Consider the following 12,211-nt stretch of genomic DNA (forward strand, 5'->3'; position numbering starts at 1 on the left):
CTTTTTTTACTTCTGTTGCCAGCAAGCTGGTTAGCAAGCTGCCAACCAGTTCTGGTTTGTATGGAAGCAACCAAGTCAATAATTATTATGTAGAGTTAGGGGTTCAGGCAAACTCTTTTTCTTTTGCAAAGATAGTAACAGCCAAAATAGTCAGTATGCTGGCAGAGCTTAAGTGCTCCAAAGCCAGAGGCCTGGATAATATTCCTGCAAGGTTTCTAATAGATTCTGCTGAGCAAATTGGCCCTTGTATTAAGCATATTGTTAATCTCTCTCTTGAACAAGGCACCTTTCCCAGGAACATGAAACAAGCTAAAGTTATACCTCTGTATAAGAAGGGGACAAAGTCTGACCCTGGGACTTATAGGCCTGTATCTCTCCTCTGTGTAACATCAAAGATCCTGGAGAGAATTGTACATGAGCAAATGTATGAATATGTTAACAAACAGGGTCTAATGTAGGATTTTCAGTCGGGTTTTAGAAAAAGATACTCCACTGATTCATGTCTACTTTACTTGACTGACTTCATCACAAAAGAGATTGATGAGGGAAATCTGTGTGGAATGGTACTGCTTGACCTACAGAAGGCCTTTGATATAGTTAACCACTGTCTCCTAATCTCCAAACTGGAGGCACTGGGGTTAAGCAGTATCCCTCTAGGCTGGGTAAAGTCCTATTTATCAGGAAGGGAGCAAGTAGTAGAGGTTAATGGTTCACTATCTCAGGCAAAACCAATGAGTTGTGGCGTTCCGCAGGGGAGTGTGCTTAGGCCTCTGCTGTTTTTATTGTATATTAAGGATATAAAAGATGCTTGTTCTTGCCGTCTTTTTCTTTATGCGGATGACTCTACACTTCTGGTGTCTCACAAAAGTTAAACTATGATGGAGAGCATACTTAGCACAGAGCTTACTAACATTAGCAAATGGCTTGGAGATATTACGCTTTCTCTGCACTCAGGGAAAACTGAATCAATTATTTTGGGATCCAGACCTAAATTGTGTTGGTTGTCTGAAATCAGAGTGGAGTTAGGGGGTGAGGTGCTGACTACTAAAACCTCTGTTAGCTACTTGGGATGTATCCTTGATGGAAGCTTGGGAGGTGTGAGCATGGCCAATAAGGTGCTAGGGAAGGTTAATGCCAGGACTAAGTTTTGGGCTAGAAAGTCCAAGCTGCTTGATATGGACTCCATGAAAGTGCTAGCTACTGCCCTCATTCAATGCCATTTTGACTAGGCTAGTACTTCCTGGTTTGGGGGCTTATCTAAACTTATGAAGGGGAAGCTCCAGATAGCCCAGAATAAGTTGATCAGGGTAGTATTGAAGGTGAGTCCACGTACTCATATAGGCAGGAGCTGCTTTCAGGAACTAAACTGGCTGCCTGTTGAGGCTAGGGTGTCCCAGATTAGACTAGGTTTGGTTTACAGGAGTATTTATGGTCCTGCTCCCAGATATTTAAGTGTTTACCTTCCTCGTGTTAGGGATGCACACACAATCACAGCACCAGATTAGGTGTTGCTGATGTGTGCTTATACAGGTTCAGGAGTAATGCTGGGAAAGGTACTTTTTTGTATACTGCAGCCTCAGAATGGAATGAGTTGCCTCTGCCTATAAATACAATGTCCTCTTTGGACAGCTTTAAAAAATAAAGTAAAAATATGTTTGGTGTCCTCTGTGCCCATATGAATAACCCCTATGATGTAACTGGAATGATGAGATAGATGTTCTTCTGTTTTTGTTTTATTATTTCACTGCCATACTGTGTTCTATCTTGTTGAGCCATCTTGTCTCAAGAGGACCGCAATGGAAATAAGTCCCAGACTTTAATGTGTGTTATCCTCAATGATTTTAAATGGTCAAATTAATAAACTAAACTAAAACTAAACAAGAGGACTCAAGGCTGTAAACGCTGCAAAAGGTGTTTCAACAAAGTACTGAGTAAAGGGTCTGAATACTTAAAGTACCAGTCAAAAGTTTGGACACACCTACTCATTCAAGGGTTTTTCTTTATTTTTACTATTTTCTACATTGTATAATAATAGTGAAGACATCAAAATTATGAAAAAACACATGGAATCATGGGTACTATTTAATGAAGCTGCAAGTTGAGGACTTGTGAGGCGTCTGTCTCACAAACTAGACACTCTAATGTACTTGTCCTCTTGCTCCGTTGTGCACCGGGGCCTCCCACTCCTCTTTCTATTCTGGTTAGAGACAGTTTGCGCTGTTCTGTGAAGGGAGTGGTACACATCTTCAGTTTCTTAGTAATTTCTCGCATGGAACAGCCTTCATTTCTCAGAACAAAAATAGACTGACGAGTTTCAGAGAAAGTCCTTTGTTTCTAGCCATTTTGAGCCTGTAATTGAACCCACAAATGCTGATGCTCCAGATACTCAACTAGTCTAAAGAAGGCCAGTTGTATTGCTTCTTTAATTAGCACAACAGTTTTCAGCTGTGCTAACATAATTACAAAATGTTTTTCGAATGATCAATTATCCTTTTAAAATGATAACTTGGATTAGCTAACACGGCGTGCCATTGGAACACAGAAGTGATGTTTGATGATAATGGGCCTCTGTTCGTCTGTGTAGACATTCCATAAAACATCTGATGTTTCCTGCTACAATAGTCATTTACAACATTAACAATGTATACACTGCATTTCTGATCAATGTGATGTTATTTTAATGGACAAAAAAAATTGCTTTTCTTTCAAAAACAAGGACATTTCTAAGTGACCCCAAATTTTGAACGGTAGTGTATATTTTATATTTCAGATTCTTCAAATAGCCACCCTTTGCCTTGATGACAGCTTTGCACACACTTGGCAATCTCTCAACCAGCTTCATGATGCTGTCACCTAGAATGCATGTTAAAAGTTCATTTGTGAATTTCTTTCCTTCTTAATGCGTTTGGGCCAATCATTTGTGTTGTGCCAAGGTAGAGGTGGTATACAGAAGATAGCCCTATTTGGTAAAAGACCAAGTCCATATTATGGCAAGAACCGCTCATATTAGCAAAATGACAGTTCATTATTTAGACATGAAGTTCAGTCAATGCGGAACATTTCAAGAACTTTGAACGTTTTTTCAAGTGCAGTCGCAAGAACCATCAAGCGCTATGATGAGACTGGCTCTCATGAGGATGCCAGAGGAAAGAAAGACCCAGAGTTACCTCTGCTGCAGAGGATAAGTTCATTAGAGTTACCAGCCTCAGAAATTGCAGCCCAAATAAATGCTTCACAGAGTTCAAGCAACAGACACATCTCATCATCAACTGTTCAGAGGAGACTGTGTGAATCAGGTCTTCATGGTTGAATTGCTGCAAAGAAACCACTGCTAAAGGACACCAATAAAAAGGGACTTGCTTGGGCCAAGAAACACAAGCAATGGACATTAGAACAGTGGAAATCTGTCCTTTGGTCTGAGTCCAAATTGGAGATTTTTTGTTCCAACAGCTTGTCTTTGTGAGATGCAGAGTAGGTAAACGGATAAACTCCACATGTGTGGTTCCCACCCTGAAGCATGGAGGAGGAGGTGTGATGGTGTGGGGGTGCTTTGATGGTGACACTGTCTGTGATTAATTTAACCAGCATGCCTACCACAGCATGCTGCAGGATACTCCATCCCATCTGGTTTGTGCTTAGGGGGACTATCATTTATTTTTCAACAGGACACAACTACAGGCTGTGTAAGGGCTATTTGACCATGAAGGAGAGTGATGGAATGCTTCATCAGATGACCTGGCCTCAACCCAATTGAGATGATTTGGGATGAGTTGGACCGCAGAGTGATGGAAAAGCAGCCAAAAAGTGCTCAGCATATTTGTGAGCTCCTTCAAGACTGTTGGAATTAATCTGGATGAGAGAAATTGTCATCAAGACAAAGGATGACTACTTTGAAGAATCTCAAATATAAACTATATTTTGATTTGTTTAACACTTTTTTTGGTAACTACAAGATTCCATATGTGTTATTTCATAGTTGTGATGTATTCACTAATATTCTACAATGTCGAAAATAATACAAATTAAGAAAAACCTTTGAATGAGTAGGTGTGTCCAAAGTTTTGATTGGTACTGTACAGTCGTGGCCAAAAGTTTTGAGAATGACATAAATATTAATTTTCACAAAGTTTGCTGCTTCAGTGTCTTTAGATATTTTTGTCAGATGTTACTATGGAACACTGAAGTATAATTACAAGCATTTCATAAGTGTCAAAGGCTTTTATTGACAATTACATGAAGTTGATGCAAAGAGTCAATATTTGCAGTGTTGACCCTTCTTTTTCAAGACCTCTGCAGTCCACCCTGGCATGCTGTCAATTAACTTCTGGGCCACATCCTGACTGATGGCAGCCCATTCTTGCATGATCAATGCTTGGAGTTTGTCAGAATTTGTGGGGTTTTGTTTGTCCAACTGCCTCTTGAGGATTGACCACAAGTTCTCAATGGGATTAAGGTCTGGGGAGTTTCCTGGCCATGAACCCAAAATATCTATGTTTTGTTACCCGAGACACTTAGTTATCACTTTTGCCTTATAGCAAGGTTCTCCATCCTGCCGGAAAAGGCATTGTTCGTCACCAAACTGTTCCTGGATGGTTGGGAGAAGTTGCTCTCAGAGGATGTGTTGGCACCATCCTTTATTCATAACTGTGTTCTTAGGCAAAATTGTGAGTGAGCCCACTCCCTTGGCTGAGAATCAACCCCACACATGAAGGGTCTCAGGATGCTTTACTGTTTGCATGACACAGGACTTCTCCGGACAAGCTTTTTTTCCGGATGCCCCAAACAATCGGAAAGGGGATTCATCAGAGAAAATGACTTTACCCCAGTCCTAAGCAGTCCAATCCCTGTACCTTTTGCAGAATATCAGGATGTCCCAGATGTTTTTCCTGGAGATAAGTGGCTTCTTTGCTGCCTTTCTTGACACCAGGCCATCCTCCAAAAGTCTTCGCCTCACTGTGCGTGCAGATGCACTCACACCTGCCTGCTGCCATTCCTGAGCAAGTTCTGTACTGGTGGTGCCCCGATCCCGCAGCTGAATCAACTTTAGAAGATGGTCCTGACGCTTGCTGGACTTTCTTGAGTGCCCTGAAGCCTTCTTAACAACAATTGAACCTCTCTCCTTGAAGTTCTTGATGATCCGATAAATGGTTGATTTAGGTGCAATCTTACTGGCAGCAATATCCTTGCCTGTGAAGCCCTTTTGTGCAAAGCAATGATGACGGCACGTGTTTCCTTGCAGGTAACCATGGTTGACAGAGGAAGAACAATGATTCCAAGCACCGCCCTCCTTTTGAAGCTTCCAGTCTGTTATTCGAACTCAATCAGCATGACAGAGTGATCTCCAACCTTGTCCTCATCAACACTCACACCTGTGTCAACGAGAGAATCACTGACATGTCAGCTGGTCCTTTTGTGGCAGGGCTGAAATGCAGTGGAAATGTTTTTTTGGGGGATTCAGTTCATTTGCATGGCAAAGAGGGAATTTGCAATTAATTACAATTAATCTGATCCCTCTTCATAACATTCTGGAGTATATGTAAATTGCCATCATACAAACTGAGGCAGCAGACTTTGTGAAAATGTATATTTGTGTCATTCTCAACTTTTGGCCATGACTATGTAAATCTGATATTTAATTTTATTAAATATTTAAAACATTTAATAAAAATGTTTTTGCTTTGTCATTATGGGGTATTGTGTGTAGATTGAGCCGGAAAAAAATTATTTCAAACATTTTAGAGTAAGGCTGTAACATAACAAAATGTAGAAAAAGTCAAGGGGTCTGAATACTTTCAGAATTCACTGTATGTGTCTCTAATATGGTCATACTTTTGGCAGGAGATAAGGGCAGCTCAGTTTCCACCTGATTTTGTGGGCAGAGCCAGGTCTGCCTATGGTGGCCTCTCTCAATAGCAAGGTTATGCTCACTGTCTGTACATGGTCAGGGATTTTCTTAATTTTGGGTCTGTCACAGTGGTCAGGTATTCTGCTACTGTGTATTCTCTATTTTGGGCCAGATAGCATTCCGGTTTGCTTGTTTTTTTTGTGTGTCAAAAAGTGATATTTTTGTTTTTTCATAATTGGGTTGGGTCTAATTGTGTTGCTGTCATGGGGCTCTGTGGGGTCTGTTTATAAACAGAGCCCCAGAACCAGTTGGCTTAGGGAACTCTTTAGGTTAATTTCTCTGTAGTTGAGGGCTTTGTGTGGGCATTGCTTCCTTTTGGGTAGTTGTAGAATTTAACAGCTCTTCTGGATTTTGATCATTAGCGGGTATAGTCCTAATTCTGCTGTACATGCATTGTTTGGGATTTTGAGTTGTACATGAAGGATATTTTTGCAGAATTCTGCATGCAGAGTCTCTATTGGGTGTTTGTCCAATTTTGTGAATTCTTGGTTGTTGAATGGACTTCAGACCTCACAACATTTGCTAACCATGTGTATGTGACAAATAAATTTGATTTGATTTGACAACCATAGAGAGCAATAAGTTATATTTTAGCCAAATCATAATTGGGCTGTCGAGTTTTACAGTATGTTCCTTTTGATGGCAAAGAAAGCCCTTCTTGCCTTGTTTCTTAGATCGTTCACAGCCTTGTGGAAGTTACCTGTGGTGTTGAGGTTTAGACCAAGGTAGGTTTAATTATTTGTGTACTCTAGGGCAACTGTGTCTAGATTGAATTTGTATTTGTTATCCTGGCAACTGAACCTTTTTTCACATATAGTCTACACATTCTCATTGTTAGTCGGTCTCTGTTTACTGACGGTCCCTCACACTCCCACCACATCGTAACTGTCCCCATTCTGTATCGATGACTCTTACCTAACTACTGATGTGGTTACTTTGCACTCCATTACCACAGCCGTATTATGTGACTCGGTCTGTTTCTGACTCATTCATTATCTCAGTTTGTAGCTTGGCATCACTAGGCTACTTTGACATCACTAACTCCCAATACCAACTGCACTATCGTCATCTATTGGGAATTCATGGCAATGTCATCCTACACTGCAGGTAGGCACTGCAGGGGAGAGCTACTACAGCTGTCTATTGTGGTTGGTAATTTGTCAAAGAGATGAGAAGAAATTGAGTTCTTGCTCACTCTGCCTCTCCCTCTACCTCTCTCTCACTGGCTCATGATCTCTCTTGCTTTTCAGATTTTTTTGTTCTTTTTTGTTTGCGCTCTTCTTATTAATCAAATCAAATTGTATTTGTCACATGCTCCGTATATAACACAGGTGTATACTTTACAGTGAAATCCTTACTTATGAGCCTTTTTTCACTAATTGTAAAACTGTTCTGAGTTTAGATTAACATATATCCCTACAGCCATGAGCCAGACTCTTCTCATTGACTCAGTGAGGTTATTATGTCTGGGAGAATCTGATTCCATTCAAATCTTGTGGACACCACAACAATCCACTGAATGTTCTTAGTGCAGTGGCCTCACTATTGGATTGTAGCTCAGTGTGTCAATATACAGTAGCCTACATCTATAATGAAATCTCTGCATTATACTTCTATGATGATGAAAGCTATGCATTGTTGCATGTATAAGACATCAGACTATAAAATTGTATACTCTAGTCTAGGTATAATGACAAAGACATGAGGTGTATCTGTAATTTTTAGACATCTCAGCTGCAGTCCCTGGTAATTGTCTAGTCTTTTTATAGTATTGGGACATGGGGTGTGGCAAAGGGGATTACAATCCCTCTCTAATCTGTCCCTGATCTTTGATTAATCCGTCCTCTCCTCCCCCATCCACTTACTCAGTCTTCTGATTTACCTCAGTAGGTAGAAAGCTACCCCTAGACACTGACCTCTGGTCAGTTTAGCAATTTCTACCTGATAGTTAAATGTGGGATTAGATGAGGGTAAACTGATTCTAGATCTGTGCCTATGGGCAAATTCTATCCAAAGTGCTAATGCGCAGTTTTACTGTATAAATTGACCTGAGGATGAATTGTCATTTAAACTGAAATCAAGGTTGCATGAGTGAGTTTAGCAAGTCTATGATTAAGTAAAGTCAAGTAAGTGCTTTGTGATGGGATTCATTGATGTAAGTCGATTATTTGGGTGGTAGCTGGTTATGAGTATTATGAGACCATGGGGCTGAGGCCAGTGTGGGGGAAAAAGCCAAGATCTATGATCCTATTACTGAAGTGGAGACAGGAACAGGATTGGGGAGTAACTGATTAGGCCTACATGCAATCAGATATATGTAATCTGATTACAAAAGAAACAAACTAATCACCTTATGTTACCAGCTAAAATATTGTAATCAGATTACAGATACTTTTGAAAAAGTAGATGATTATCTTGGACTACTTTTACATTCAGAAAGGATGTTTGCAGGGAAAAAAAATACATAGACATCTTTCTGTTAACAGCTTTTCACATTCAATTCAGCATTGAAAAAGGCATGTGTTTAAGTTTGTTAAACCTGAGCGAGTCTGAAAGTAATCAGATTACGTTACTGAGTTTGGGTAATTCTAAAGTTGCGTTATTGATTCAACTTTTGGACCGGTATCTAGTAACAGTACCAGATTACATTTAGAAAGTAACCATCCCAATCCTTAGACCCTTTTAAGTATGTCAGAATTTAAGGGATTCCATTGATCATTTGGAATGTCTAAATACAAAGATTAATTGGTGTTACTCCGTTTAAATGAAGGGAAATTACATTGTGAGCAAAATGATTAATCATATCACTTTAGTAAATTCTTTTTTGGTTAATGACCTTAAATTTGAGCCTCCTCAATGACCAAAAATGTATTATTGGTGTTACATTTAGAAAGTAACCTACCCAACCCTGGACAGGAAACTTCTCCACAAAGACAGGCATAAAGCCCCATATGTTTCCATAAGTAGAATTCTCAAGGTGTGACAGAGGGCAGTAGGCAGGTGAGGTTTGTTGGATACCATCTGTTTATGTAGTAATGCACAACATTACACACATTTACAAATACATTGATTAGGCCTAAACAATATAAATAAACAGGTTAAGAAATAACATGCAAAATGGTATTTACATTGTAAATATATTAATTTGTCTACAGGTTTGTTTCTTATGGATTACATTTTAGACTTAGACTTTGACCTTTTTTTGTTGTTGAAAATAACCATGAACTAAAGAGCCTAGTGTTTTTAATGAATCACGTAACCTATTTGGCACAATCCATGCTCCACACACACATAAACCCTGGGTCCCCTTATGCCCTATTGAGCAATTCCGAGGGAGTTATCCACTTAAGGGTTGCAAGTGGGGTAAATGTTTTGTGGCGCTTACATTTCGCTCTCGCCTGGGTACATTTATACACTCCTGAACTTGCATCAATTGCTATAATTTTGACTATTTTACATCGACGTTGGGGCAACATGTCGGTTGCGTCTGCATCAATACAGTTTTTTACTCGTTTGTTACGATATCGAACGAAATGTGCCGTTCCGTTTCACGCAGCATCTAGGATTTTAATATCACCATACCTGCCCCAGGTCTTTGGTGGTAATAAGGTGCTACTGGGCACCTGTGCACAGCCACTCAGGTAGGAAAATGTGACGTCTAAAATTGTATTATTTAGCATTCAACACTAGCCATGCCATAGAAAGACAGATGAAACAATGTTTGCATGTCGACTGAATGCACCTGATACATTTCAATTAAGCTATTCAACGTCAACATAACCTTTATCATATTTTATGAATGAGAAAGTATCCGATTAGGGTCAGCAATATTTGTTCAGCATGGAACAGGATGCGTGGAAGTCCTGCTGCGTATATATGTGGCACACTTGTGCAGTCATCAGTTCTTTCCTACAGAAATAGTAAAATCTTTCTTTAGGAAACATCTGCCGACTGCACACTTTGGGTAGCCTGTCCTACTGTTGTATGATTGGCTCCCTGATAAAAAAAAAATTCTAAGTGACGGTTGTCCCCTTGCCTGGTTATTACAACTCCTTGCTTCGGCCAAACGAAGCATTTGCCTTGCCGAGGTAGTTGAAGTGCGTTCTGTGTGATGTATATGTTGGATTTATCAAACGTATGCGTCAAACTGTATGCGTTGAAGGCGTGACAGAAATACTAGCAGAAGGTGAATGTTGAACTTTTGTTGCACACATATCCAGATGATACTGCGTACCATTTTGCGCGAAAACACTATCGGTATGCTCGAAGAGTAGAAGTTAATTTTTTCGAAATGAAGTATTTAGCGAACATACAGCAGTGGAATAGTTCATTTTGTGTCGTCAGACAATACGTCCCCAGGGTTAAGCTTTATCCAATCACGGCGCAACATTTGTTTTTCTCTCCCTTTGTGCACGTGTCACTTGCAGGGCTATACAATCACACAAGTTTTTAGGCCTAGCTTTGCAATATCAAAAACGTTGCAAAAACAGCCGTGTGCACAGCCACTCAGGTAGGAAAATGTAATGTCTATAATTGTATTATGCGCGTGTGCGCATATACTATTTAGGGCTAGGACCATATAATTTGAATAATTTCATAGGATCTATGGCTGTGATATTAAAACAATCTCGGTAGTTGTGTAATGACATGGCCTTGAACACAGCCACAAACTGCATTGGAAGGGTAGTGATTTAATTACTATTGGGTTCAACAGTCCTTATCTCGCTAATAGGGCAAAGGGCCTAGCCTGGCACTTTCAATTCGTTCCTTAGGACCTTTCTCTAGGTTCCTTAGGACTTTCTCTAGATAGAAGCAGATAGAGAAAGTCCTAAGGAAGAACTGAAAGTGCCATTGCTTTAAACTCTAGTAGAGAGAGTGATCAAGTGCACAATTCAGGGAGAAGGGATCGAGATTCCTTACCAAAATTGTCTTCTCACTTATAGACACTAGAGGACAGCACCACATCACCATAAACCACTGTGTACTGTGGGAGAGACGTCTTTCCCTTGTGGTTGAACTAACTTGGTTTAGTATTGCATTTTATGTATTTCACATTTCTAGTTGTTGCCTATGCAGGGCCGTGCACAGACCATTCGGGGGGCAGGTATTCAAAATGGAAAAAAATCTCCAAATTCATAAAATACCAAATGCCTCTTTAGCAAAAATTTTATTTTTATTTTTTTGTAACAACTCATCTCAAATTTTAAGAAGGCTAGTTACAGTGCCTCCTAAAGACATCAATGACATTGGGAAAAGAGGGGGGGGGATCAGCTAATTGTTGATGATTGATGTAATTCTGCTAGTTAGCTAGCTCAATTTCTTTTACTGATTGACCTCACTCTTTCTGCCTCTCTGCTGCGCCCATCAGCCAACCAGACCGAATATTGACAATGATGTAGGCTAAAACCAGCAAGCACTATGATGAAACTGTCTCTCATGAGGACTGCCACAGGAAAGGAAGATCCAGAGTTACCTCTGCTGCAGAGGATAAGTTCATTAGAGTTACCATTCTCAGAAATTGCAGCCCAAATAAATGCTTCACAGAGTTCAAGTAACAAACACATCTCAACATCAACTGTTCAGAGGAGACTGTGTGAATCAAGCCTTCATGGTCGAAATGCTGCAAAGAAACCACTACTGAAGGACACCAATAATAAGAAGAGACTTGCTTGGGCCAAGAAACATGAGCAATGAACATTAGACTGGTTGAAATCTGTCCTTTGGTCTGATGAGTCCAAATTTGACATTTCTAGTTCCAACTACCATGTCTTTGTGAGACGCAGAGTAGGTGAACGGATGATCTCTGCATGTGTGGTTCCCACTGTGAAGCATGGAGGTGTGATGGTGTGGGGGTGCTTTGCTGGTGACACTATCTGTGATTTATTTAGAATTCAAGGCACACTTAACTAGCATGGCTATGACATCATTCTGCAGCGATACGCCATCCTATCTTGTTTGCACTTAATGGGACTATCATTCGTTTTTCAACAGGACAATGACCCAACACACCTCTAGGCTGTGTAAGGGATATTTTACCACAAAGGAGAGGGATGGAGTGCTGCATCAGATGACCTGGCCTCCACAATCACCCAACCTCAACCCAATTGAGATGGTTTGGGATGAGTTGGTCCGCAGAGTGAAGAAAAAGCAGCCAACAAGTGCTCAGCATGTTTGGGAACTCCTTCAAGACTGTTGGAAAAGCATTGGAGGTGAAGCTGGTTTAGAGAATGCCAATTGTGTGCAAAACTGTCAAGGCAAAAAGGGTTATAGTTATATTTTGTTAGTTTTTAATCCCATCCTTCAGCT

General features: G+C 40.2%; 1 protein-coding gene across 1 annotated transcript in view; it reads left to right on the plus strand.

Annotated features, from left to right (window-relative positions):
• The first annotated feature begins 9,266 nt into the window (after positions 1-9,266).
• LOC139380715 (adrenodoxin-like) overlaps positions 9,267-12,211 on the plus strand; it is a 29,037-nt gene continuing 26,092 nt past the window's right edge. The window contains exon 1 of the mRNA XM_071123667.1: positions 9,267-9,546. Within this exon, the coding sequence (XP_070979768.1) occupies positions 9,380-9,546 (167 nt within the window). The 5' untranslated portion in view covers positions 9,267-9,379. The remainder of the gene's footprint in view (positions 9,547-12,211) is intronic.

The sequence above is a fragment of the Oncorhynchus clarkii genome, chromosome 22, assembly GCF_045791955.1.
Source record: "Oncorhynchus clarkii lewisi isolate Uvic-CL-2024 chromosome 22, UVic_Ocla_1.0, whole genome shotgun sequence".
NCBI classification, from domain to species: Eukaryota; Metazoa; Chordata; class Actinopteri; order Salmoniformes; family Salmonidae; genus Oncorhynchus; species Oncorhynchus clarkii.